This window comes from Cervus elaphus, chromosome 5 (genome assembly GCF_910594005.1).
Source record: "Cervus elaphus chromosome 5, mCerEla1.1, whole genome shotgun sequence".
In the NCBI taxonomy this organism is placed as follows: domain Eukaryota; kingdom Metazoa; phylum Chordata; class Mammalia; order Artiodactyla; family Cervidae; genus Cervus; species Cervus elaphus.
The window spans coordinates 122,657,649-122,682,155 of NC_057819.1; the positions used below are offsets into that span (position 1 = coordinate 122,657,649).

General features: G+C 60.9%; 6 protein-coding genes across 7 annotated transcripts; 3 read left to right on the plus strand and 3 right to left on the minus strand.

Annotated features, from left to right (window-relative positions):
- Positions 1-588: 588 nt before the first annotated feature.
- Positions 589-2,930, plus strand: LOC122695367 (carbonyl reductase [NADPH] 2). Its single transcript, XM_043905158.1, has 8 exons — positions 589-665; positions 1,183-1,280; positions 1,385-1,539; positions 1,626-1,668; positions 1,757-1,856; positions 1,979-2,043; positions 2,255-2,372; positions 2,470-2,930. The coding sequence occupies exons 1-8, from the start codon at positions 614-616 to the stop codon at positions 2,571-2,573; spliced, it is 735 nt and encodes a 244-aa protein (XP_043761093.1). The 5' UTR covers positions 589-613; the 3' UTR covers positions 2,574-2,930.
- A 2,323-nt stretch (positions 2,931-5,253) lies between these two features.
- DCXR (dicarbonyl and L-xylulose reductase) lies at positions 5,254-7,923 on the plus strand. Its single transcript, XM_043905165.1, has 8 exons — positions 5,254-5,389; positions 5,467-5,564; positions 6,045-6,199; positions 6,296-6,338; positions 6,415-6,514; positions 6,616-6,680; positions 6,772-6,889; positions 7,009-7,923. The coding sequence occupies exons 1-8, from the start codon at positions 5,338-5,340 to the stop codon at positions 7,110-7,112; spliced, it is 735 nt and encodes a 244-aa protein (XP_043761100.1). The 5' UTR covers positions 5,254-5,337; the 3' UTR covers positions 7,113-7,923.
- A 685-nt stretch (positions 7,924-8,608) lies between these two features.
- On the minus strand, positions 8,609-11,545 carry RAC3 (Rac family small GTPase 3). The gene is made up of 6 exons (XM_043905167.1): positions 11,004-11,545; positions 10,340-10,411; positions 10,030-10,147; positions 9,819-9,881; positions 9,250-9,409; positions 8,609-9,119 (listed from the first exon to the last, which is right to left on the minus strand). The coding sequence occupies exons 1-6, from the start codon at positions 11,036-11,038 to the stop codon at positions 8,989-8,991; spliced, it is 579 nt and encodes a 192-aa protein (XP_043761102.1). The 5' UTR covers positions 11,039-11,545; the 3' UTR covers positions 8,609-8,988.
- Positions 11,546-11,688: 143 nt separating this feature from the next.
- On the minus strand, positions 11,689-19,569 carry LRRC45 (leucine rich repeat containing 45). 2 transcript variants are annotated; one of them, XM_043905159.1, is made up of 17 exons: positions 18,891-19,569; positions 18,314-18,375; positions 17,863-17,933; positions 17,424-17,602; positions 17,075-17,203; positions 16,086-16,198; positions 15,695-15,753; positions 15,326-15,403; positions 14,711-14,846; positions 14,553-14,630; positions 14,342-14,453; positions 14,185-14,255; positions 13,708-13,800; positions 13,527-13,619; positions 12,820-12,993; positions 12,573-12,720; positions 11,689-12,317 (listed from the first exon to the last, which is right to left on the minus strand). In XM_043905159.1, exons 1-17 carry the CDS (start codon positions 19,108-19,110, stop codon positions 12,121-12,123), a joined length of 2,013 nt encoding a protein of 670 aa, XP_043761094.1. In that variant the 5' UTR covers positions 19,111-19,569; the 3' UTR covers positions 11,689-12,120. The 2 variants fall into 2 exon arrangements, 1 of the variants encoding a protein (XP_043761094.1); XR_006341361.1 differs by lacking the exon at positions 11,689-12,317 and having other exon boundaries at positions 12,581-12,720; positions 12,820-13,049.
- A 171-nt stretch (positions 19,570-19,740) lies between these two features.
- Positions 19,741-22,969, minus strand: LOC122695370. The gene is made up of 4 exons (XM_043905164.1): positions 21,540-22,969; positions 21,222-21,359; positions 21,036-21,136; positions 19,741-20,136 (listed from the first exon to the last, which is right to left on the minus strand). The coding sequence occupies exons 1-4, from the start codon at positions 21,686-21,688 to the stop codon at positions 19,751-19,753; spliced, it is 774 nt and encodes a 257-aa protein (XP_043761099.1). The 5' UTR covers positions 21,689-22,969; the 3' UTR covers positions 19,741-19,750.
- CENPX (centromere protein X) lies at positions 19,751-23,463 on the plus strand. The gene is made up of 5 exons (XM_043905168.1): positions 19,751-19,837; positions 22,200-22,251; positions 22,452-22,505; positions 22,788-22,876; positions 22,964-23,463. The coding sequence occupies exons 1-5, from the start codon at positions 19,808-19,810 to the stop codon at positions 22,976-22,978; spliced, it is 240 nt and encodes a 79-aa protein (XP_043761103.1). The 5' UTR covers positions 19,751-19,807; the 3' UTR covers positions 22,979-23,463.
- The last annotated feature ends 1,044 nt before the right edge of the window (positions 23,464-24,507 follow it).

The following is a 24,507-nucleotide window of genomic DNA, read 5'->3' on the forward strand; positions in this document are numbered from 1 at the left end:
TCTGGGCCTCCAGGAGTCAGGGAGATCTCAGAGATGTGGGATGGATTTTCTGGCAGGAGCCCTGAATGAGAGTGAGGTGTAGGTGGCTGGGGCCCACAGGCATATCTGAGACGTGAAAGTCCGAGACTGGCAAGGGGCAGGTGAAGAAGATTCCCGAGACCAAAGTGGCCACCAGACTGGGGCATGGTGTGATCCAGGTCGGCAGGTGCAGGGGGCCAGCCTGAAGCATAGTGTTTCTTGGCCGTCACCCCAGCGCACCAGACTCAGCGCTCTCAGGGACCAGTTCCAGGCCATCTGCTTCCAGCCAGCCAGGACGGGACATGTTCCACACCATAGGGTTTATTTCTTTTTTTTTTTTCCCCTAGGGTTTATTTCTAATTTGTTTTCCAAACCCGGGTTGGAGCTTCTGGCTGGCCCCTTTGGATTGTCGGTAAGGAGGGCAACCCCTTCCAGGGAGGCAGGTTTCTGTAAACAGGAAACAGAAGCTGTGCTGATGTCCCTAGCATCCCCTTCTCCAGCCAGCCCCACCCCAAACCGCCCAACCTGCCCCAGCCCCAGCCTATAAAATCCCCACACCCTCATTTCTGGTTGAACAGTGGCTTAGAACGGCACCATGCAGCTGAATTTCAGTGGCCTTCGGGCCCTGGTGACAGGAGCAGGAAAAGGTAGGCGTGAGCTGGGCAGGTGGGGGTGTGAGAGGAACTGAGGTTAGAGAGCAAAGTGCGCAGACCCAGAGCCTCGTGTTGGGGCCTGCATGTCCCCTCTGTGCCTGTCACAGCCTGCCCTGCCAGCAAGTGCCCCCCCCAACTCCAGCCACCGAACCAGCCAAAGTGGACCTGCACTGCTCCCTACCATCCAGCAGGCCCCACTGGGACAGGACACTAGCCTCTCCTTGGTCAATGCAAGAGCCTGAGAGGACGGCCCTCAGACTCAAGTCTGGGCAGATGGGGGCACATCTAGCCAAGGCCTCTTCCTTGGGCTCAGCAGGAAGGGGCTGCCCTCTGGGCCTCCCTTGGCTGGATTCTAGTTGTCCAGATACCTGCCTCCCGCCACCTCCTGGGCCAACACCCCTCTAGCCAGCACCCTCTCATCACTCTTTCCTGAGCAGCATATCTGCAGCCCCCACTCGCAGTCTTGGTCCAGATTTGTTGGGCCATCTTCCTGCCTGGTGAACCTCTTTAGGGATCGGACGGGACACGGTGAAGGCCCTTCATGCCTCAGGAGCCAGAGTGGTGGCTGTGAGCCGCACCAACGGTGACCTGGTCAGCCTCTCCAAGGAGGTAAGGTGTGCAGGCCTAGCGTGACCCGGGGCTGTGACCCTTGGGGATGCCTCATAAGCCTGCCAGGACCACCCCTTTGGTCACCAGCCAATGCCTCCCCACAGTGCCCCGGGATAGAGCCTGTGTGCGTGGACCTGGGTGACTGGGAGGCCACGGAGAAGGCTCTGGGCGGTGTGGGCCCTGTGGACTTGCTGGTGAACAATGCCGCCGTGGCACTGATGAAGGCTTTCTTGGAGACCACCAAGGAGGACTTTGACAGGTGAGGAGGAGGAAAGGAAGTTGACGGGAGAGGGCTGCCCAGGACAGGGTTCGGGTGTGACCGTGGTCTGTCTGCTGTCTCCCCAGGTCATTCAATGTGAACCTGCGCGCTGTGCTCCAGGTGTCCCAGGTGAGGCAGTGGGAGGCTGTGGCTCAGCACTGACATGGCCCAGGCGGGGGTGCGGTGGGCTCAGGCTGTCCCCTGTCTTGGCTTCCAGATCGTGGCCCGGGGCATGATCAGCCGTGGAGTGCCTGGCTCCATTGTCAATGTCTCCAGCATGGTGGCCCACGTCACCTTCCCCAACCTAGCTGTCTACAGTGAGTCCCTCTGCCCAGTCTTGAGCCCCTATTCCGGGCAGGAGCAGTTGGGCTCCCGGGCTGGGCCTCATGCAAAGCCTGCTGAAACCTTAAGGATCCTCAGTGCTGCCTTCTCCTCACAGGCTCCACCAAGGGTGCAATGACCATGCTGACCAAATTCATGGCCATGGAGCTGGGACCATACAAGGTAGGCATGGGGGCCCTGGGGGTGCCAGGGATCCAGGCCTGAGAAGGCACGCAGGGTAGGGGTCAGGTGGGTGGTGGTGGGCAAGGCTGGGGCCTGGGGATCAGAACGGGTGTAGGGGGCTTCAAGGGGTGAGTGAGCAAGCTCAGTGGGGGCCGTGAGGGCGGGGTTCGGACGCCGTCTGAGGCCGCCCCTCTGGCCCCTCCGGCCCCAGATCCGGGTGAACTCCGTGAATCCAACGGTGGTGCTGACAGCCATGGGCCAAAAAGCCTCGGCTGACCCTGAGTTCTTCCAGAAGCTGAAGGAGCGCCACCCGCTGAGGAAGTTTGCAGGTCAGGGGGGGCTTCGCGGAGTGGCGGGCCCAGCTGGAGCTGCTGGGCAGAGCCAGCCCGGCCGAGCCGCGCTGACCCCGCCCCCTACCCGCTGCAGAGGTGGAAGACGTGGTGAACAGCATCCTCTTCCTGCTCAGCGACCGCAGCGCCTCCACCAGCGGGTCGGGTATCCTGGTGGACGCCGGGTACCTGGCTTCCTAGAGCGCCACGCCTCCACGCCCCGCCGCCCCGCCCTCAGGCCTTCAGGGCCACCAGGCAACACTTCTCCACGCCCTAGACCACGCCCCCGACGCCATCCACGCCCACTCCCAGACCTGCACGCCCCGGCCCACGGTATGGTCCCACCTCCACGACACAACTCGGCAGCGCCCCACCAGCCTGCAACCCCATACCTGCCCCACCCCGCCCACCCCCCGAACCAGACCACATTCCTCCACACCCAATATGTGGGTGCCAGGAGACCCAGTCCCTCCTGCTCCCACCCACTGTGTGGTCCACTGTGCGGTCCACTGTGCTACGTTGGATTTGCCTAAATAAATAGAAGCCATTCTCCTGAAACTAGTAGCCTTGCCTGGGCTCTAGATGAGCTTGCCCCAAGGGCAGGGAGGGGAGGATCAGGGACTGAGCCGCACAGGTTAATCTTACAAGAGGTAGAGAAGGGGCAGATCCAAAGCCAAAGGAATTCCACAGCTGACCCCTGATTTTGATCTGAAGGGCTATGTTTTTCCTTGTCTTTGTTGTCCATGCCCCTGATACACCCAACCTTCTCTGTGCAGAGGGCAGCCTGCACCCAACTTTCCTTCCCTGTGGTTCTGGATCTGACCTTCAGCCCAGCACCCCCTGCTCTGACTACCTTCAGTTGGAGAAGGAAGAGGGTCTGAGGAGCTGCGGGGAGATGCTCTGGGCCATCCCTAGGGAAGATGGGCCTGAGCTCTCAGTCCTGGAGTGAAGGAGGTAGAAGGGTGGTGCTGGACCATTATAGTTTACCTAAGCCTGAGAAACCCAGTTTCACCTTGGGGCACACCTTCCCCCACAAGACCACCCATGAAGAGGGCAGCCCCAGCTAGGGAAGTGTCCAGAGCTGCTGCCATGCCTACTGTTCCTGGCCTGACCCCAGACACAAGAGCTCTGCAGCTGGGGCAGCTAGAGGGTCTCCTGGGCCCTGCCGGGATTCAGTTGTGCTTGCCCTGGTCGGCTTCCTACCCATGCCATCTGAGTGTGTGATGAGGGCCTGAGGTGGTCAGTCAGCTGGCCTGGTGCAGTGTATAACCCTGGGAAAGGGGGCAAGAGACAAGGGGCTGGGGTGGGGCCATCCAGGCAATGGTAGCACTGGGTTGAGAGAGTAAAGGGCAATTCTGCTCAGCTTCAGGGCTTCCAGAGCAAGGTCTGTGCCAAAACTGATCTGGATCAGTGCAACTGGCCCACTCTGGGAGTTGCTGATGGACAGGAAAGCCTGGCGTGCTGCAGTCCATGGGATCGCAGAGTCGGACACAACTGAGCAACTGAATTGAACTGGCCCACAGAGGATCACTGGACAAAGAAAGGATTTGGACACCATTCTGGGGGGACAGGAAAAGCCAGTGAAAGGATCTAAGCTGATGTGCCTCTCAGGAAGGACAGGCTGGGGACTGTCCCCCCTCCCCTCCACTCCTTGCCCCTTGGCTTCTGGCAGGCAGATGGCAGGGTCCAAGGTTAGGAGCAGAAGGCAGGGTTAGGTGGGAGCCCAGAGGGGATGGGCAGTGGCACATGACCAGGTCTGGTAGGGAGAACTCACTTGGTGATCCTCCAGGGGCTTCTCAAATCTGTGCCTCCTGCTGCCCCCAGGCCACCTTCTCGCCAGACAATCCACCCCTCTGGGCCCAAAGCCCCGCAGAGGCCCTGCAGTCACCAATTCCTTACATAATCCTGGCCAAAAAAGGCCCTCAGGGCAGTTTTGAGACTTTCCCACCATGATCCATAGAACAAAGTAGATTTAAGAGATGGAACCAGTGCACACATGCATGGACACATGTGCACACGAACATCTCTAACTGACCCAAAGCTCCAGGAAGCAATGCTTGCCCTTGGGGGCCACTGGTACCCTGATGATCCCAATCCTAGCCCATCCCAACCTATCCTAGTTTTTGAACTACTAGTGACCTTCTGTGGGTGGGTTGGACGAGTTAGTGTTTCAACACCCTTGCAGCTAAAGTGCACTTTTGTGGTCCTTGGCCTCTACTTCAGGCTTATCAGTTTAGTTCAGTCACACAGTCTTTTCCGACTTTTTGTGACACCATGGACTACAGCATCCATGGATTCCCTGTCCAGAACCAAATCCCAGAGCTTGCTCAAGCTCATGTCCATCATAGGTGATGCCATCCAACCATTTCATCCTCTGTCGTCTCCTTCTCCTCCTGCCTTCAATCTTTCCCAGCATCAGGGTCTTTTCCCAGGAGTCAGTTCTTCGCATCAGTTCTTCTTCAGGCTTATAGGCTTGTCCAAACCCTTTCACTTTAAGCACTGCAAGTGAGCTGCTCCCAGGTTTGGGGGAGGGGAACATGTGATCTTTTTAGCCAAACTTTTATTCTCAGAAACAAAAAAGGGGTTAGCACTGCGTTCTCTTTCATCTTCTTTCGGGTAAAAATTACCATATCTGGTTTTATTTATTTATTTTTTTGTAATAACCTACTTGGAAGGGAAAAATGTTGGCGGGGCCCGCTAACCTTATTTCTCGCCGGGTTGAAGGGCCACAGAGAAGGCAGTTGGATAAACTCTGCCCCAGGGTCTGGCGAGGACCCTGTGTGTCTCCCCTCGGCCGCGCCCACTCCTTTCGGCCAATTGCCCCCGCGGGAGACCACTATTTGACTATCCCCGCCCACGGCGGGACACCACCCTGCGATTGGCCTGCCGCGCCCCGCCCCGCGCCCCGCCCCGCGCCCTCCTGAACCCTGGAGCGCCGCTCAAGGTTCGCAGCAGCCGGAACATCATGGATCTGAGACTCGCGGGGCGCCGGGCGCTCGTCACGGGGGCTGGCAAAGGTGGGCCTGGGGAGGTGGCGGGGGCCGGGAAAAGGTGGCCGGGGATGGGTACCCTCACTCCTCCGTGCTCCTCGCAGGCATCGGTCGCAGTATTGTCAAGGCGCTACACGCGGCGGGCGCGCGAGTGGTGGCCGTGAGCCGGACCCAGGCCGACCTGGACAGCCTGGTCCGCGAGGTAGGCGCTGCCCTGTCCCAGCCCAGGGGGCAGCAGTGGGGAGCTGAGGGCGGCCAAGGAGGGACACACGGGAGCTGGGCGCTGGTGCTTACCAAGGACTCTTAGCACCCCCGCCCCTCGCCGGACGTGCGGAAGAACGATGATTCTTCCTGGACTTAGGAGGAGGCAGAAATGGCTGCTTTGCTGGGCCAGAGGCGCTCGGGCGCTGGGAGGAAGTAGACTGGCTGGAGGCGGGGCTAGATTCCCTGATCCTGAAGCCCCTAGTTGAGTTGCCAAAAGGACAAGTTAACCCTCCCCCGACAGCATCCTGGGAGACCCAAAAGGCGACTAGTTCCCCAGGGACCCCTAACCCCCTATCCCTGTGAGACTGAAAGGTCACGAAAACACAGTCCCTCTCACTTGAATGGGAGAGGCCCAGCTGTACCCTTTCCAGGGCATGGAGACTCTGGTAGATGTGTTCCCATACCACATAATATACAGTGTCCTGGGGTGGAGACCGTGTGCGTGGACCTGGCTGACTGGGAGGCCACGGAGCAGGCGCTGGGAGGTGTTGGCCCTGTGGACCTGCTGGTGAACAATGCAGCTGTGGCGTTTTTGCAGCCCTTCCTGGAGGTCACCAAGGAGGCATATGACATGTAAGTCGGGGCGGGTGGAGGAACACCGTTGGGGAAGGGCTGTCTCCTGCTGCAGCAGCCTCAGTCCCTGACCAGGGTCTGTCCATCTGCCTCCAGGTCTTTCAATGTGAACCTTCGGGCGGTCATCCAGGTGTCCCAGGTGCGCTGGCTTCAGGGCAGGACTGGGAACTGCTGGGTGATGCCAGCCCTGCCTCATCCTTCTTCTGCGATTTCAGATTGTGGCCCGAGGCCTGATAGCCCGGGGAGCCCCAGGGGTCATCGTGAATGTTTCTAGCCAGGCCTCCCAACGGGGACTGACTAACCACAGTGTCTACTGTGAGTGAGGCCCGGCTGTGCCCTGCCCCGACTCCTCCCACCCCCCCACCCCCCATCTGAGCAGGCAGCTCAGGCTCCACACATGCTGTCCATCCTCACAGGCTCCACCAAGGGTGCCTTGGACATACTGACCAAAGTGATGGCGGTGGAGCTCGGGCCACACAAGGTGAGCCCCAGTGGGATGCCTCCCATCCCCCAGTCCATGTGCTCAGAGAGCCTCAGCCCATCAAGTTGACCCCCTACCTGTGCTAGTGCAGATCCGTGTGAATGCAGTCAACCCCACGGTGGTGATGACACCCATGGGCCAGGCCGCCTGGAGTGACCCTCGGAAGGCCAAGGCCATGCTGGACCGCATCCCCCTTGGCAAGTTTGCTGGTGAGTTGGGCAGGAGCCCGGCCGGGAGTCATGCCAGTGGCCTGCTCAGGTGAGGGGTGGGAGGGAAGGACAAAGGGCAGCTCCTTTCATGCACGTCCTGAAACCAACCTCGCCCACAGAGGTGGAGAATGTGGTGGACACCATCCTTTTCCTGCTCAGTGACCGCAGCAGCATGATCACAGGCTCCACTGTGCCGGTGGATGGGGGCTTCCTGGCTACCTAAGCACCCCCCTCCATCCCCACACACCCCTGTTCCAAGTTGAACCCACCTTTACCCCCAATCCCCTTCCCCATCTCTTCAGTAAACATGGTTCTTCTGTCCAGCCTGCACAATCACACCTAGGCTGCAGTCATGTGGCCGGAAGATGCAAAGCTCAGAGCTGAGCATGGGGACAAATCCCAGGTAGAGACACCCGTTCAGCTCACCCTGGGCCAGTGGCAGCCTGGCTCTCCTGCCAGAGATTGTTGGGCCTGGCTAAGTCCCTGGCAGGTATATAGGACTTTCCAGAAGGCCAGCTCCTAAGGAGGGTAGTGAATTTGACCAAGGATGATCTTCGGCCCTGTCCAGAAGCCTCTCGGGTGGAAGTGGTGGTGTTTTCATGTGAATGATCATTGGTATTCCTTAAGTCAGCGCGGAAGACAAAAGTGAACTGAGCAGGCTGTGTGCTGGAACTTCACTACTTTGTTCACGGTTGAACGACTTTGCCGAATCAGGTGGTGGTTTTCAATTACTGAGAGAATATTCCCGCAGCGTTCTGAGTCCTTCACCATGTACTAGGCACAGTCCAGGTCAAGATCCAGCTGTAGAATTTGCCAACTTCCATGGTGACATATTCCCTTCTGTTTGATGTCCTTGAGGTGGAGCTGACACAGAGATGTCTGTCCTCCACTTTTCCATGCTGTCCTCACCACACAGATACAAAAGGCTTACACCCCAAAGCACAGATGATAGTACGTGTATGAAAATATTTAGGAAGTGATGGATTTTGAGTATTTGTTAATTTCATTTTTAAATACAACTGATTTCAAGTTTATGTAATTCTTAACAGTGGTTACTTAAAAACTGGCTAGCAGAATTCCTGAAATCCAGCAGTCCACCCTCTGCACACCACTGCGGGGGAGCTGAGTGTCTTTTAGCTTCATGTCATGTATCTGCCCAGACTGGTGCCTTGCAGGCCCCAGGGGTGATGTCCTGGTGACAGGCCGGGCCCACCCCTCACCTCCTGCCGTGTCTGCCCAGCAAAGCCAAACTGTTGACCCATCTGCCACCCTTCCTGTCCTGTCCACAGCTCTGGGGTTGTAGGACACCCTTGTTCTTTAGAGTGTGTCTTCATGAACACTCAGTTGAGTGGCCCCTGGCCTTGGCCTGGGCTCCACAGGGCCCCCTAGGGCCTGACTGCAGACTGTCCTGCATCACCCCTGGGAGCTGCTGAGGGGTGCTGTGCCCTCCCAGAGGCCTGAGGTCAGCACAGGAGGGGCTTGCTTTATGCAGAAGGGGCCAAGCACACTGGCTCCCACCCACTCCCACACTCACTCCCACTCCATAGGGTCCCTCCTATGGAGGCAGAGGACTCAACTGGCCTTGTGCTGGGAGCTGGGGAGTGTCAAGCTCACTGCTCTGTACCCTTGGCTGGCAGGGGCTGGGGGCCTAGCACCCCCAGGGTGGAGGAGTCGGCAGGGAGAGACCCGGGCAGGGCAGGGAGTGAGATAAGAACAGGAGATGATGAAGAAGGTTTATTGTATAAAATAAGAAGGGGCTGCCCCATCCTGGGGCACAAGGACAGAACCCACCCCCCCCAAACTCCCCCATCAGGGAAGCCCATCCTGGGGCTGCCCCGGACCCGCCCCTACAGCCTGAGGGAGACCCTGCTCCCTTCCAGCCTCCCGTGGGGGCCAGGGGAGGCTGGAGCTGCACCTCTACGAAGACGAGGCAGAGCAGACAGGACCCCCATGGCCCCCGCATTGCCCCGGGAGCAGCAGCCTCATCCCCATGCTTCTTCCCCCTCCCCACCCCCACCACTCCCCCACAGCGGACTCAAGGACACATCTCAACACAACAGATACAGGCAGGGAGGGCTGCTCTTCCGGAAGTGGGGGCTCTAGAAGACCGTGCACTTCTTCCCTGGCTTTTTCACAGGGGGCGGGCAGAGCACAGCCCGAATGGCCTCGTCGAACACTGTCTTCAGGCCCCGCTGGGTCAGGGCTGAGCATTCCAGGTACTTGACAGAGCCTGGGATCGGCCAAGAAAGGGGGCCGTGAGGAGAGGTATCGAGGGTTGGGGGGAGCGCAGGCTAACGCTGTTGCTCGCAGAGCATACTCCTCTCCTCCCTGCGCCAGCAGGCCTGGACGGGCCCACTCACCGATCTCTCGGGCCATGGCCAGGCCCTGGGGGTAGGTGATGGGCGCTAGCTTCTTATCCCGCAGTCGCTCGATGGTGTCCTTATCGTCACGAAGGTCCAGCTTGGTGCCCACCAGGAGAATGGGCGTGTGCGGGCAATGGTGCCGAACCTCTGGGTACCACTGTGGGAATGGAGGCTCTGATCCCTCCCTACCCCTTGAGGGCCTTGCCCTCAGCCTGGCCCAGAGCAGGCCACAGCTCTCAAGGGCCCGTTCCTTGTGCCTAGACCCACACTTAGCCCTTCTTGCCCTAAAGGGCAACCATTAGGTCTGGTAAAGCAATGACCAAGAACAAAAATATGCTGCCAAGAAGCTTCCAAGCTCATCAGGGCCTCGCAATCAGGGCCCTCCTTTCTCTAAGAGCCGCACTCACCACCCCTACCCCAAGTGGAATAGGCATCTCTTCTGCCTCTAAAGAACAATTTGCCTCTGTCAGGCCTTCAAGCAAGAGACCCTGTCTTGTAAGGACAAGTTCTCTGGGCAGTCTCCACCCCTCCCAGGAAGACCAACCCGGCTTCCTGCCCTGCCCTACCTTGGCTCGAACATTCTCAAAGGAGGCTGGGCTCACCAGGGAGAAGCAGATCAGGAAGACGTCCTTGGGAGGAAGGGAAGGAAGGAGAGGACCATGTGGGAAGTGTCAAAAGGCTCTGAATGGCCTCAGACCTCAACATACACACGCACCAGGCCCTTGGGGCCTCTACCCAAGCCACCCAGCCCCTGCAGGCACCCCTGTGGTCCCCTACAGTTTGGGGGTAGGAGAGTGGCCGCAGGCGGTCGTAGTCCTCCTGCCCGGCGGTGTCCCACAGCCCCAGGTTGACGGGCTTCCCATCCACCATCACATTCGCAGAATAGTTGTCGAAACTGCAGAAACAGAGAGATCCGCCAGTGTTTGGGTTCTCAGTCCTGCACAGACCTGCAGCTCTATCAGCACCTTGCTCCACCCCAGGAACCCAGACCAGGGCCACTTGGGCCCCACCTCGAAGCCCAGGGGAGCTTCGCGCACAGGCGCCCACACCCTCTGCTCCCCACCGCTGGACCTGCCCGCCTGCTCACACTGTGGGGATGTACTCTCCGGGGAAGGCGTTGGTTGTGTAGCTGATCAGCAAGCAGGTCTTCCCCACGGCGCTGTGGAGAGAAGGCGAGCCCACGTTGCCCCCAGGCCCATCTCTGCCCTCCGCTCAGCAAGGGCGGCCCACTCCCACGGTCCCAGGGTGGGGACAGGGGTGCTTGCCCAGCAGATCCGCAGTGAACGAGGGACAGAGGAGGGGGACCAGGACAGGTGGGCTTCGGAGACAGAGTGGTGGGTGCGGGCTGCGGCAAGCCGCCTCAGCGCTCCAGGCAGGTGCCGGGAGGGTGGCACCCGCTGAGGGTTCAGCCCAGGTGAGAGCCCTGGCCCCACCCACCCGGAGGCCGGGCGGGGCCGCGGGCAGCTGGCAGCATCAGGTGGGCCTGGGCTGGAGGCCTGCGCCCGGCGAATAGCCGGGACCCCGCCCCACCACGTCCTCCTGCCCCTGCCCGGTCCCCGGACGCCCACAGGCCGGTCGGGGGCGCATCCGGGCCGCCGCGCCTGGACCCCGAGCCAGGATCCCTGGTCTGTGCGCGCGCCGCCCCCTCCGCCCCGGCCGCGCCCCGGAGCCGCGCGCCCTGCCCAGGAGGATCCCCAGGGCCAACCCCGCCGGGCAAACCCGGCCGAGCGGCCTCCGCGCCGCGCACTCACCCGTCGCCGACCACCACACACTTGATGGCCTGCATGGGCGCGGGCCGGGCGGGCGCGGCCGCGAGCCGAGCTGCGGAGAAATGCCCGGCGCCGCAGCGGCCGCGGACCCGAGCCGAGCGCCGAGCCGAGGGGCCGGAGACAGCCGAGCGCTGACGAGCGCCGGGCGCGGAGACAGCCGAGCGCGGCCGGCAGGGCGGGCGGGGGGCGCGGACCAGCCCCGAACCCGGGCCGACGCGCTTTCCAGAGAAATCTGGTGAGGGGCGGGACACAACGAACCCCTTAGCGAGTCTGAGCCCGGGCAGGCCCTCCCCGGTTCCCTGTGACCCACTTCATGGGGTGAGGGCAGCGCAGGCAGGCGGCTCCCACCCACCTGGACAGGTTGTGGTCGATAGGCACAGGGTTTCTTCGAGGCAGAGCACCCCCAGGGCCCACCTACCCTCCAACCAAAAGGCAGCTGCTGAAAACTCGGGTGTTTGCTGTCAATCACCAGAGACCCTCAAAGCTGGCAGCCCTCTGCGCCCCCCCCCCACCCCATCCCCTCCTATCCGCTGCAGTAGCCAGACCATCCCCACCTGATAGCAGTTAGAAGGGGTGACCCAGCCACACCTGGAGGGCCGGCCTTTCCTGCAGGGCCCGGGTTTGGGAGCACAGACTGATGTGGGAGAAAGGCACTGGAACCAAAATGTATCACAAAGTGCAAAATTCTGTATTTCAAAATACCCTGGGGTGAGCAAACTGCAGAGCTCCTGGTTGTAAAAGGTGACTGCACCACGGTGGGTGGGGCCGGGAGAGCTCACGCACTGCTCCTACCTTCTTGGGTCTGTGTTCTCAGGCATGTCACTCCCTGCGATGGGGATGACGGAGTGGGGAGGGCCCTCTTGGCCAGCCAGGTTCTGGACCGCCCCCACCACCCAGACAGGGACCCCGATTGTAAGCTGCGGCTGTCTTGCTCTCAGATCCTGCCCAGCACTGATTTTCCACGTTACTGGCTGTAGACTCTGCGCAAAGAGCCCAGACCTGCCAGTGGCCTGTTCCTGGTGAAGAAGGGAGGGGCAGGCGTCAGACACTCGTCCGACAGATGCCACCTTCCTGCCGCTCTCAGACTTTCCCTGACCCCTCACTTTTGGGGGCTCAAGGTCCTCAGGGGGGACCCCTGCACATAAGCCAGGACAGCATTTTGCAGGAAGCTGGCCCTTTGGGCCTCCTCATCCCGAATCCGGGCGATCTCAGCCTCTTTAAGGCGAAGCTTCTCTCGGAGAGAGGCATTCTCGCTCTCCCTGTCCAGCAGCGCCTCCCGGTGGTCACTCGCGATCACTGCAGGAGGGGAAGTTCAGTGAGGAAGAGGGTCCGCTCCCGCCAGTTAGGAGGTCCACAGGGGGCTGGCGGGGTGGGGTTTGCTCAGGGTCCCCTGGGCGTACACGCACCCAGCCTCCCCTACCAGCACCTCCCGGAGCGAAGACCTGGGCCAAGCTCAGCTCTCCCGGCCCGCCTCCTCCTTCTGTGGGATGGCCTAGTAAGGAAGGCCCTGCAGAAATGCCACCGGGTGGAGGGGCCTGGGGCTCAGCTCGCCTTTCAGCTGGCGTTCCAGGGCCGCGGCCTTCTCCTTCAGTGCTTCCTGGGCCGTCAGCTCGGCCTGCAGGCGGCCATTCTGCTCTTGCAGCTCCAGCCGCACCCTCGTCACCTCAGCTACTTTTTCTTGGTCCTTGTTGCTCAGCTCCTGCCAGGCAAGGAGGGGTGAGTGTGAGGTGCTGGCTGGGGCGGGGCGGGGGGGCAGTGCTCCAGGGGCACCACCGGGAGCTCTCAGTGTCCCAGCTACCTGCTGCAGCTCCTCCAGGCGCCGCCTCAGGCTCTCCACCTGCAGGCCCAGCTGGCTGGCCCGCGCCTGGGCATCGGCTACCGTCTGCTTCTGCTGCACGCAGGCGCTCTGAGCCTCGTCCCGTGCCTGTGCCAGCAGCCGCAGCTTCTCCTCCAGGTGAGCCAGGTGCTGCTGCTGTGGGCCCAGGAGAAGGACGGGTGAGCTGCTCTCTGGCCTGTGGCTCTGAGCTCCTGTGAGGAGTGACCCCTGCCCCTTCAGGCTGAAGGAAGCTTATATTTGCAAAGTGGAAACCACTTTGTCACTACAGTTAACACATGCCTTGTTCTGAATGGGTTCAAACGCGAATGAGGAGACTCCCCCGTGTGCCAAGCTAACACCATCCTGCCTCCTGGGCCCCCCACCCCCGACTTCCACCAAGTGGTCACAGGCTGCACATTTGGGACAAACCCCTTCCCCACTGTGGGGAGGGAGGACCATGGCTTTTTGCAGGGGGGGCTGGAGGTGGTACTGATGGGCTGAGTGTCCTCGTCTGGCTCTTCTGCACCCCTGGAGCTCCTGTTCCCTTGTCCCTCCCTACAGAGCCAGGAGACAGCCTCGGTCATGCCCACTTAAGCTCGAAGGGCTGTGCAAGCCCAGCAGCTCATGCCAGCCCCTCAGTGCTCTCCCTGGTGGGTGCTGTGAGCAGTGGGCTGTGACCCTGAGCTCACCTCCTCCAGGCGGACTTGGTTCTTGGCCTTGATGAGCTCCTCCTCGGCTTGGCTTCGCTCACTGAGTGCCGCGGCCTTCACCCGGCTCAGCTCCTACACCACAGACAGTAACCATCCTCAGCCCTTGCCGGGGGACCCCTTCTAGCCACACTCAGCCTCCCAAGCCTGGCACCCAGCTCACCTCCTCGAGTGACAGCCGTGCAGCCTCCAGCCTCTGCACCCTCTCTTGCATGGCTCTTTCGCTGTCCTCCAGGTGGCGAGTCATGTGCTCCACCTGCCCAGGTGCGAGGCAGGGATAGGGCTGGCAGTCTGGCCCCCTAGGTTTCCCCTCATGGGATCCCCACCCTGGAGGGGGCAGATGAATCTTGGGGACCCTGTTCTTTCCAACTAGAGGCTGCCCCAAGTGGCTTCGGAGGAAGCTAGGACGGAGGGCAGGTCCCAGTGCTGCACCCCAGATGGCAGCCTGCACTGTGGCCCGGGCACAGTCAGGGTCCCTTCTAGAAACCGGTAGGGAGGGTTTGGGTCTGACATCTGCTGGGACTGTCAGCAGCAGCCCAAGGTTGTTGAGGGAAGCCCAGCCAGGAGTCTGCCTTAGGGACACCATGCCCCACTGGGGGAACAGGGAGGGCAAAGCCCAGATGACACAACTGATAGGCACCTCCTTGAAGCGCAGCTGTTCCGCGTCCTCCAAGCTCTGCCGGGACCTCTTCTTCTCCAGTTCCAGGCGTTCTGGAAGCACAGGGGAGACAAGTGGGTGGGACTCCTCATGGGGCCCCTGGTTCTCAGGCCCCAGCAGCAGGCCTGGGTGTGCTGACCTTCAGCCTGGACGGCCCGCATCTTCAGCTCAGCCGTCGTGTTGGTCAGCTCCGTTTTGGTCAGGAACAGCTGCTCCTGCTGAGATTTCACCTTCCGCTCCAGTTCATCCACCTGCAAAGTTGGCAAGGAGGGAGGAAGCTTCGTTCAGCTTACCCGAAGCCCCACCCCAGGCTCCCCAGGGGCTGGCCCCATCCCCCCCCACCCCCATACCTGGTTTCGCAAAAGTAGGTTCTTTTCATTGGCAGCAGACAAGTCTCTGAGGAGCTTAGACTCCCGCTCTGCAGCTTCCTGGGGGTAACACAGCAAAAGGGCATCAGTGCCCATCTGCCACCATGCACCCCCGGCCTGCCCACCCCACACCCACCCACCTGCTGCTCCAGCCTGTGCTCCTTGGCCTGCCTCTGTGCCAGGCTCCGCTGTTCCTGCTCTGTGGTGGCCAGGAGCTCCCCCAGGTCCTGGGCCTTCTGCTCCGACAGAGCCAGGGCAGCCTCTGTCATCTGAAGTCTGCAAGGAGAGAAGGGCCAGCCCTGCTCCAGCCGACCTCTAGCCTTTGCTAAGGTCATTCTTGCCAGGCCACTACACCTGCTAGTGCCCCTTGAGCTAGTCTAGGCTCCTCAGAGACTTGTCTGCTGCCAATGAAAAGAACTTGCTTTTTGCAAAACCAGGTAAGGGGATGGCGGGGGGGGGGGGGCTGGTGCAGGGCAGTGGAACCAGGCTTCTAGGGAGCCTGGGGTGGGGCTTGGGGAAAGCAGACAAAGCTTGACCTTCCCTCCCTCAGTGCCCGGTGCCCAGCTTTGCAAGCAGATGAGTTGGAGCTCTTCCCAGAAAGCCTTCTCAGTAACTACCCTAGCGGTTTCCCTGACTTCCTTTGTGCACTGGAACCTGAGTCCCTACTAGGATGGTCCTCCTCTGCCCTGTGGGCAGGCCTATGAAGTGTTCTGAAACCTCCTCATATCCCCATCCTGCCTTCTGCCCCTCCTTACTTGGCCTTGAGGGCATTGATGATGGAGTGCCTCTCGTTCAGGGCTTCCTGAAGCTGCCCCACACGTGCAGCCGATGCCCTGTGGACAGAGAGGAGGGTTCGAGGGGCCCAAACCCGAGTCGTCTGAGCCCCTCCCTGAAGCGGCTGCTGCCCCTCATGCTCACACAATGTCCAGGTGTGGGCTAAGGCAGTGCTCAGTGGCGCCTTGAGCCCTCCAGCCAACTCCCTCAGGAAATACAGCCCACATCCTTGTCTGTGGGGAGATGACCAGGCTCCCACATTAGGTCACTCCAGGGCCAGAACCAGGACCCAGACCCCCAGGTTCCCCCACTGCACTGCCGCCCTGCCCTGGACCCGGGGCCAAGCTCACTTGCTGCTCCTGGCCATCTCTTCTCTCTGTCTGTCGATCGTCTCCATCAAGTCCATAAACTGGGGACAGAGCCAGGCAGAGCCCGTCAGGGCCCAAAGCCTGCTCACTCCCCATGGTTGGCAAGAAAGGAGGCCGACATCTACTGAGGCAGCAGGACACCAAGGAGCTGAGCCTCATCCAAGGAGAGGGAGGCCCAGGGGGAAGTCCACCCACCCAGCTGAAAGGCATCAGAACAAGAGGCTGCCTCTGGGGCCTAGGTACTGGCTTCTCGGAGAGGCTCCAGAGCTCAGAGGGAGGGAAGGTGGCCATGGCATGGGGGCTGAGGGGGGCTCTTTGTCCACACAGCCGGGACGGGGCAAGGCCCTGCGGTCAGAGGCAGCATCGTCCTTACCTGCTTGGACTTCTCTTCCCGGAGGTGCCGCACCTCCTTGCTGAGCACCTGGGCACGGGCCTGGCTTTCCCGGAAGACGGTCTGCCGGTCCTGGTTGTGGTCCATGGCTTGCTCTGTTGGAAAGAGTGAAGTCGTCTCCTGGGGGACTGAGCCCCAAGAATGGCCAATGGCCAGCCCACCCCCATGTCTTAACCACACCGATCGGACCCCTCAGTGCACTAGCAGGTGAGAGGCTCAGAGGCGGCGGGGACAGGGGATAGGGGCAACAGTGAAGCGAGGAGCCTGGGAGGCACCTGGTGGGGGGACAGTCTCATGGGAAGAGGTTGCTCAACTGTCACAAAAGGTGGGCATTTGGATTCTTCCCCAAAGATTAAAAGCCAACATGTGACTTTTAAGAGGTGAATGTTGTGCTCAGCTCCCATGTGCTGGAAAGATCCAGGCAGCATTTGGAGAGGGGCCGGCCAGAAGCGGCCACACTGTCAACTGGGGTGACTCAGAGGCAGGTGCAAGAACCAAGAAACAGGAGAGGACATGAGTTGGGGAGACTCAGGAGATGGTAACCTCACACTAGATTCCGGCCAAAGCCTGGGCCCTCAAGGGGCTGGTGCTGCTGGTGGAACAAGTTGCCGAGGGGAGTGGCAGAGCACTCAGCAGGCCTGGGATGGAGGAGTTGAGGGTCATGACAGAAGGGACCGTGGTGTGAGGAGGGGACCGTGGTAAGCCTGGGCCGTTGGCACTCTGCAGGCTCCCGCCTCTGCCCTTTCTTCCTTGGTGCCTGCTCCCCGCTCCCTCTGTTTCTAATACTCTACCATTGTGATGCCCTTATGGTTCCAGCCCAAGCAGCCCCTCTCTCGGTGGATTCTGCCCCCAAAGGTTAAAGGCCAAAATGTGACTTTTAAGAGGTGAATCAGCTGATCCTGTCAACAGGGAATCAGCTCTATGCCCTGCTTCAAACAGTGCAATTTGCCAGCAGCCCCATGTGCCCATACCCACGGCTCTGAGGATGTCGCCCGGGATGTTATTCCCAGCCAGCTCCAGCTTCCACAGGGTTCTGTTGCTGGGGAGACAGTTCACCAGGGCGCGGCCCCCGAGGAGGCCAATGTGATTCCAGCGCAGGTCTGGAAGGAAATGTGGTGTTGCCAGGGGTGGGAGGGCTGGCCCTGCCCAAGACACTGGCACTTCCTGTGATGGGCCACAGATCAGGAGCCCGGCTCAGTGTGCCCCTCCTCACCACCCCCTCCCTTCTGGGAGAGGACAGAGGAAGCATTGGGAGGGCTTGGGATGCAAGACCTCCCTGCCTGCTCTGAGGATGGGGAGGGCCGGTGCTGGCAGCCTCACCCAGTTGCTGGAGGCTGGCATTGCTCTTCAGGGCCAGGGCCAGCTCCTCGGCGCCCTTGTGGTTGATCTGGTTGTTGCGGAGGTCCAGCTGCCGCAGGGTGCCATTGGCCGCCAGGGCCCCGCAGAAGGTAGCAAAGGCTTCATCCCATGTGCCCAGGTTGTTCCACTCCAGGGTGAGGCTGCAGGAAGGGTGGACATGAGGTGCATAGCCCAAAGGGCATCCTCCTCCCATGGGATCCAGTGGGCTCGAGGAGGAGCGCGGGCTTGGGGGGGTCTCTGGCAGAAATTGAGTAACTTATACCCACCTACCCCTGACCAGAGAAGGCTGGCATGAGGTGTGAGCTCCCATGTTGCAGAAGAGTGTCCCCTGGAGCCAACCCAGAACCACAGAGAGAGCAGAGGCTGCGGGGAGAGCTGGGGGCTGGGACTGCCACCCTACCTCTGAATGGACTTGTTCTGTCGGAGGAGTTTTGCCAGTGCCTCGGCCCCTGCTGCTCGAAGGTTATTGCCCTAGGACAGGAAGAGGTCATCCAGTCACTCTCCGGCGTCCTGGCCTGGGCTCTGAATACCCTGGTCAGGCAGCGGGTGAGGCCATGGCACGCTCTGAACAGACGTGTGGCTCCTTTCAGATTCTGCCTTCCCTGACCAGAGTGGCCTTCTGATGCGGGCTCTTTCAGTGTGCTTGTGAGAATGCTCTGGAACTCACATTTCTGCCCTCAGAACACCAGCACACATTCATGAGACCATGAGAAAACGGTGCGGAGCCTGTGTGCCCAGAGCGCTTACAGACATGGTCTCTGGCCACCATGCAGACTCCTGGTTGCCAGGACACCTGCATCTTCTCTACTCCTGCTCTCAGGTGGCATGCCCCTGAGTGCAGATCCACCCACCTTGAGATCCAGAAACCGCACAACAGTGTTGACACACAGCCCCTGCAGCAGCAGCGTGGCCCCTGTAAGAGAGCAGGGCAGTCACTCTCCACCCCTGGTGGCTCCATTTTGGGGCGGCTCCCCAGACACAGGGGAGGGACAGCTGTCCACGTGGCCCCCACCAGCCAGGGTTCATGCCAAGTCACCCCACTTCTGTGTCAGGTTTGAAACAGCTTCCAAGTGCCGAGTCAGGCTGCTGACCCTTGTGCTCATCAGCACGGCAGGACTCTCCTAAGCTGGGGGACGCTAAGGGCTTTCCCGTTAAAAAGAGAAATTGCCTTCTGCGCTCAGGTTTCCAAAGGGGTTGCTTTAATGACAGTGAAATGGAGAAACTTCACCAAAAATAAAAAAAGAGATCAGGTGGGACAGAGAGTTCTTTGCTAGAGGTGCCAAGCACCAAGGACTGGGGTATATGTAGCTAATGAGCAGCAGTGCAAAAGCAGCCAGAGGAGGTGGCCCTGAAGCAAAGGGCTTGAACCCAGCCCCAACTCTGAAGTTGCAAGGACTGCCCTGGGCGCTGCCGGCCCTTGGTGCCCACCTTCCTCACTCAGCATGCAGTCACTCAGGATGAGCTCCGTCAGCAGTGACTCCTTCTGCAGCAGCTTGCCCAGAGCCCTGCAGGTGTCCACTGTCAGGCTCTGTGTGGCCAGGTCCAGCCGGCCCTGCGGCAGCTGGTGCAGTTGCTGCAGGACAGTCTCCTGGGGTTCGGTCCCACTCTCCTTGCACAGCCGACTGTAGGCGCGCCGGAACTCCTCCATGTCCCTGGAGTGCAGGAAGGGCTTCTCCCCAAACTCCTAGACAGGACTCACCAGAAGCCAGCTGGAGCCAGGAAGCCAGGGAAAGGCAGAAGGGCAGGGCCTCTCCCATGGGGGCCTACAGAGGCCCCGGCAGCTCAGTGCGGGGCACAAAGACCCTAAGTCCTCAGCAGGCGAGGAACAAGGAACAAACTGAGTTGGTCCAACAGGCAGGAGGCCCCAGGAGAGAGGGGGCAGGTGATGCTCAGGAGACCGCAAGAGCCGGGGACCAAGGAGGTGGGCGTCCTCGGGGGCGGAGCCTCCAGCGGTAGAGCCTGTCCGGGCGTCGGACGTACCCCTGGGCCCCGGGCCGGAGGCCCTAGCCCTCGGGCCGCTGACCCCGGCTCGTACGCCGCAGGTGTACGCGGCCTCCGCGCGCCTCAGTATCCAGGAAGAGCAGGGCGCGCCGGGAAGACCTGGTAGAAACTACGACTCCCAGGAGGCCTTGCGGAGGAGGGCTTTCACCACGGCCAATGAAGGCGAAGGAGCGGGCGCGCGCGGCGGGACTATTGGTTGGCGTTGCGAGGGCGGGGCTCCGGGAGGCGCGCTCTGGGTCGACTGGCTGACAGCTCGGGGGCGGGGCTCCAGAGGGCGCGCTCAGGGTTCATTGGCTGGGGAGGCGGGGGCGGGGCTCCAGAGGGCGCGCGCTTTTGTGGCGGTCATGGAGGAAACCGGAGCCGTCTTCCGGAAAGTGAGAAAGGGCGTGCTGGCTGGGCGGGTTGGGGGCGCCGGGCGAGGTTTCTGTGGCTGGGGGACGCGCACGGGGCCGGTGGGGACGCTGCGACCCCTCTTCCCTGCCTGACTCACGTGCGGGTCCTGAGCCGGCCCCCGCGCTGCCATCTAGGGTGAGCCAGTTTCCAGAATCCGGCAATGACCGCCATTCCGAGCTCCCTTCGTCCTCCGTGGTCCCGTGCCCCGGTAGCAGAAGGTTGAATAGGCGCCCTAGTCTGTGGCCAGACGGAAAGTGCAGAAATCGGGCAGGGGTAGGTGCTGGCACAAATGCAGGGAGACTCAGAGAGGAGCCCGGGCCGCCGACCCCTGCCCCTCGCCCCGCGGCTACGGGTTCGGCAGGACTCTCCTCCCTCAAGGGTTTAGCGTAGAGCACAGTGCGGCCCAGCTCGCTGGTAGTGTAGACACAGCTCGGCTGTGTATTCTAAAGCTTCTTTTTGGCCTTTTTCCTGTTACGCCAGACCTGTGCTTTGCGTCTCGATTTAGCCGGGCTGGCTCCGTTGTCTGGTGTGTTTGTGTCTCTACGAGTGCTCTTCTTAGCAACACACCCAGCAGTCAGGCACTGGGTATGCACCAGGCATGAATTGGCCCGTGTAATGCTCAGCACCCTAGGACATGGGTCCTAGTACTGTCCCTACTTGCCAGTGGGAGAAATCAGCAGAACTAGGGTCAAACCCAAGCCACCCACTTCCAGAGTAAGCCCCTTTGCCCTGCACCTGGCAAGTGCTGCTCTGGGTGGATGGATAGGGAGGCCCGCCACCTCCCACACTCCGCTGGCTATGAGTGGTCTGGGTCTCATTTTGTTACTCTGCCTTAAGGTTTGGAGACACTGAGCCCTTGATGTCAGGCCTTTGTGAACCTGGGGTGGGAAGGTGCATCCCAGCCCCTTGTGAGCACTGCCTTGTCCACCCTGTCCTAGTGGGGATTTTCGCTCTTTTATCACCCAGAGCTGGGGTTGTGGCCATTACCCATGACCAAGGCTGTCGCGTCAGGGGTTGTGTTGCCTCCACACAGTGGGACAAAGGCTGACCACATCCCAGATCCCATCTTCCCCTCTGCAAATTTAGGGAATCTCCGCTCCCAGCTGGTGTTGATCCCTTTGTCACGACCACCCCATGCAGCTGCCCCCCACCAGCAATCTGACTGATTTAGCTCTTCACCTGGGTTTGGGAGCTGCTGGAGCGGTAGAGCCTTCTGGGCCCTTCCTGGTATCTTCCAGGTACACGGGCTTCCCCAGTGGCTCAGTTGGTAAAGAATCTGCCTGCAATGCAGAAGACCCATGTTCAATCCCTGGGTCAGGAAGGTCCCCTGGAGAAGGGAATGGCAACCCACTTCAGTATTCTTGCCTGGAGAATTCCATGGACAGAGGAGCTGGCAGGCTACAGTCCATGGGGTCCCAAAGAGTCAGACACCACTGAGTGACTAACACTCCAGGTACACAGCGTGTAGGACCAGCAGGTGGCGCCAGGCTCCCGTGGTCATAGCTGGAAGGGTGAAGCTGCTTCAGCGCTGCTGGTGACCAATGGCAAGCTCTTCGCCTCCAGAGATGGGTCTCCAGTGGGGTCCACTCCCTCCACTCTACTCTCCAGCTTTGCTGAGCTGCACTGGGCAAGGCAGTGCCATCTCCATGGCCAAGGCTGGAGGCCTGTGGGTCCTTGGCTCACCTCTGCACGACACCTGGCTTCTGGGCTCCTGGGCACCCACTGCTGCTGTTCCACGTCCCCAGGCGCTCTGTGGGCTCCTCATTCACAGCTTCTTCCAGCTGGTCCCTACCCTCAGCAACCTCCCTGGGTCCCCTACCTTGACTGCCCATTGACAAGGAGCCTGGCTCCTGCTAAGCTCTGGGGTTCTCACAGTACCCTTCCCCATTACAGGAAGATCCCCTTCTCCGTGCCATGCTGTAGGCCCCAAGGAGGGACCTGGGATGCAGCTGGCACCGTGCTCAGAGCAGGGTCTGACAAAGCCAGGCAATGTTAGTGACATGGGCAGGCCTGTGAAGGGGCCCACTGTGGGGAAAGCAACTTGTCTCTGGGAGCAGGAGCACAAGACCATTCTGGATACCATGAGGACTGGAGCCCAGAGCAGTGGGCCGGCACCTTGGCTGCTCCCTCGTGTCTGCCACACGCGTCTCATATCTGGCTCTCCTGGAGGCATTCGCAGGGAGGTATCCCCCCATGCCTAGTCCTCCACCCTGGGGAGACCCAGCCCCACAGACAGCATTTCCAGCTGGAAATTACAACCCCATCCCATCCACAATGAAATGACTAAAGGGTCAGCAGGAGGGGTGGGGGAAGTGGCTCACTGATGTGCCCTCCGTCCCCCAGGAGCTGGTGAGCAAACTGCTGCACTTGCACTTTAAAGACAAGAAGACCAAAGGTGTGTGAGCCCGAAGCAGGGGTGGGGTGCTGGGACCCTGCGCTGCAGCTCTGCAGGAGCCAGGGCCTCAGGGAGGGCTGGGTGGGCCAGACAGAGGGTGGAGGTCACCAGCCTGAGCATGAGCCACACCAAAAGCGGTGAGGGTGGAGTGGGGCAGCAGGGAGAACGCGTACTTGTAACCTGCTCCCTTCGCCTTGCAGTCAGTGGGGATGCGCTGCAGCTCATGGCCGAGCTGCTGAAGATCTTCGTTGTAGGTGAGCAGAGGGGCCCGATAGCGTCCTCTGGGGTCCCACCCAGGCTTGTCTGGGTGATTTGTGATCCCTTTACATTTTTCAGTGAGGCTATCAAGACACCTTTTTCCCATTTTCCCACAAGCACCTTGTCCCTGAAAATTTCTGTATTTCAGAAGTCTCAACCTTGTCTTCTGAGCTGTCAGCTGGCACAGGGGTGGGGGAACAGCCAGGGCTGTGGCCAGGGGGGTTGGGGTTCAAGCCCCCCCAGCTTTCTCTACCTTACTTCCCCCCGCATCACGGCAGAAGCGGCCATCCGCAGTGTCCGGCAGGCCCAGGCAGAGGAACTGGACCATGTGGATGTGGAGCAGCTGGAGAAGGTGCTGCCTCAGCTGGTAGGTGGGCCTCCAGAACAGGGCCTGGGTGGGGAGTGGGTGGGTGGCCCACACCCATAAGGCTCTGAGCACGCCTCTCCCCCACAGCTTCTGGACTTCTAGGGTTTCCACCCTCACTGTGACTGCCTGCTGGGAGTCGTAGCCTCTGGTTGCAGACATGACAGAAGCCGCTGACCCACAACGTTCTCCTCCAGCTCCCAGCAAACCACCCCTCTTCCCCAGGTCATCCCTTCTGCCTGCTGCTGACAGCCAGGACACAGCATGCGGAGGGGAGAGGTCGCTGACAGGATGAGGGGCCAGGTGCCTGGGTGGGTGCCCTACCCACCCCGCCCCCGGGGGCAGCCAGGTACCCACCGGTGTGAGAGAAGCACTCGGTCACTGGGAAGCGGGTGGCGGGAGACCCGCCCACCTAAACAGGTAGCCCACATGTCCTCCGCACACACACAGAATGGTGTGGTTCTGCCACTGGTACCAAAGCTAGTGTGTCACCTTCCAGCCATCCGATACTCCCCTCAAAAGATGCTTCCCTGAGCTACATATTTGTTTTCAACAAAGCAACATCAATAAATCAGAGCCACCTCCCCAGGCACAGCCTCCTGTTGCCATTAATCACCCAAAGTCAAGTTGCTTCGAAGCTGGAAGAGGACAGAGTAACAAAGACCATGTGTGAGTACCCTGCCGAGGGCCGGGCTTGAGGGGCTGTGACATCGGAGCCCTCGCACGTGTGGCTGCTCGCCTGGGATGGTGCCTCTGCCACGGGGCTGCCGTGGGCATGGGGTGCCAGCGACCGGCCGGGATGCCCAGGGATGTGTGGGCAGGGCTCTTTGGGGGGAGAGGGGTCATGCCAGTGGAAAGGACCACTGCCCCCAGGGCCCAGGCGAGGCAGGTCAGGGCTGTTCAGGACCTGTTAGGAGCCCAGTCAGGAGGCTTGGCTGCCCTCTGGGGCCCAGCAACCACCCCCCCACCCCCCCCAGCACCTACCTCCCATTAATTCTGAAAGCTGTCTGGACTTGTCAGCCTAGGATTGAATCACCCCGAGGGCTCTGGGCCCAGTGACCTCGGAGTCAGGACTCTCATGGAGCAGCGGGACCTGGCCTGCTGGGGAGGGACATCTGCCCGACTGCCATGGGCACCCAGGAGCCCTGCCCCCACCCCCAAGGGTGGCATAGGTAGGGGGCCAGCCCGCCCTCCCTAGTTTAGCCCCGCTGGCTCCTTCCTGCACCCGTTCCCCGCCTCTGCCCCCCATCTTCCTCTCCCCTCCTCCCACAGGGAGTCTGAGGGCTTCAAAGCTCTGGGCGCATGTGGAAGTAATTAGACCTGAGGGGAGAGGCTGGCGACAAGTGCCAGGGCCCGTGCCCCCCCCACAGCCACTTTGAAGTGCACTCAGACGGTGGGGCGGGCGGGGCTCCGGGAAACCCCAGGCAGGCCCTGCCCGCCCAGCCCTCCAGGGGTGGAGGCAACATCCTCTCTCCTGTCAGGGACTGGGGGCCCGGCCTGAGCTGCAGCCAAGCAGGCGACGCCCAGAGGCCTTTCTCCCCAAACTTGTGTCCTCCACAGAGGGGGCGTTAATATCAGTGAGGTTCAAAACCAAAGGGCAGGCAGTTCAAGGAAGACACCTGTGTCCTTAACAA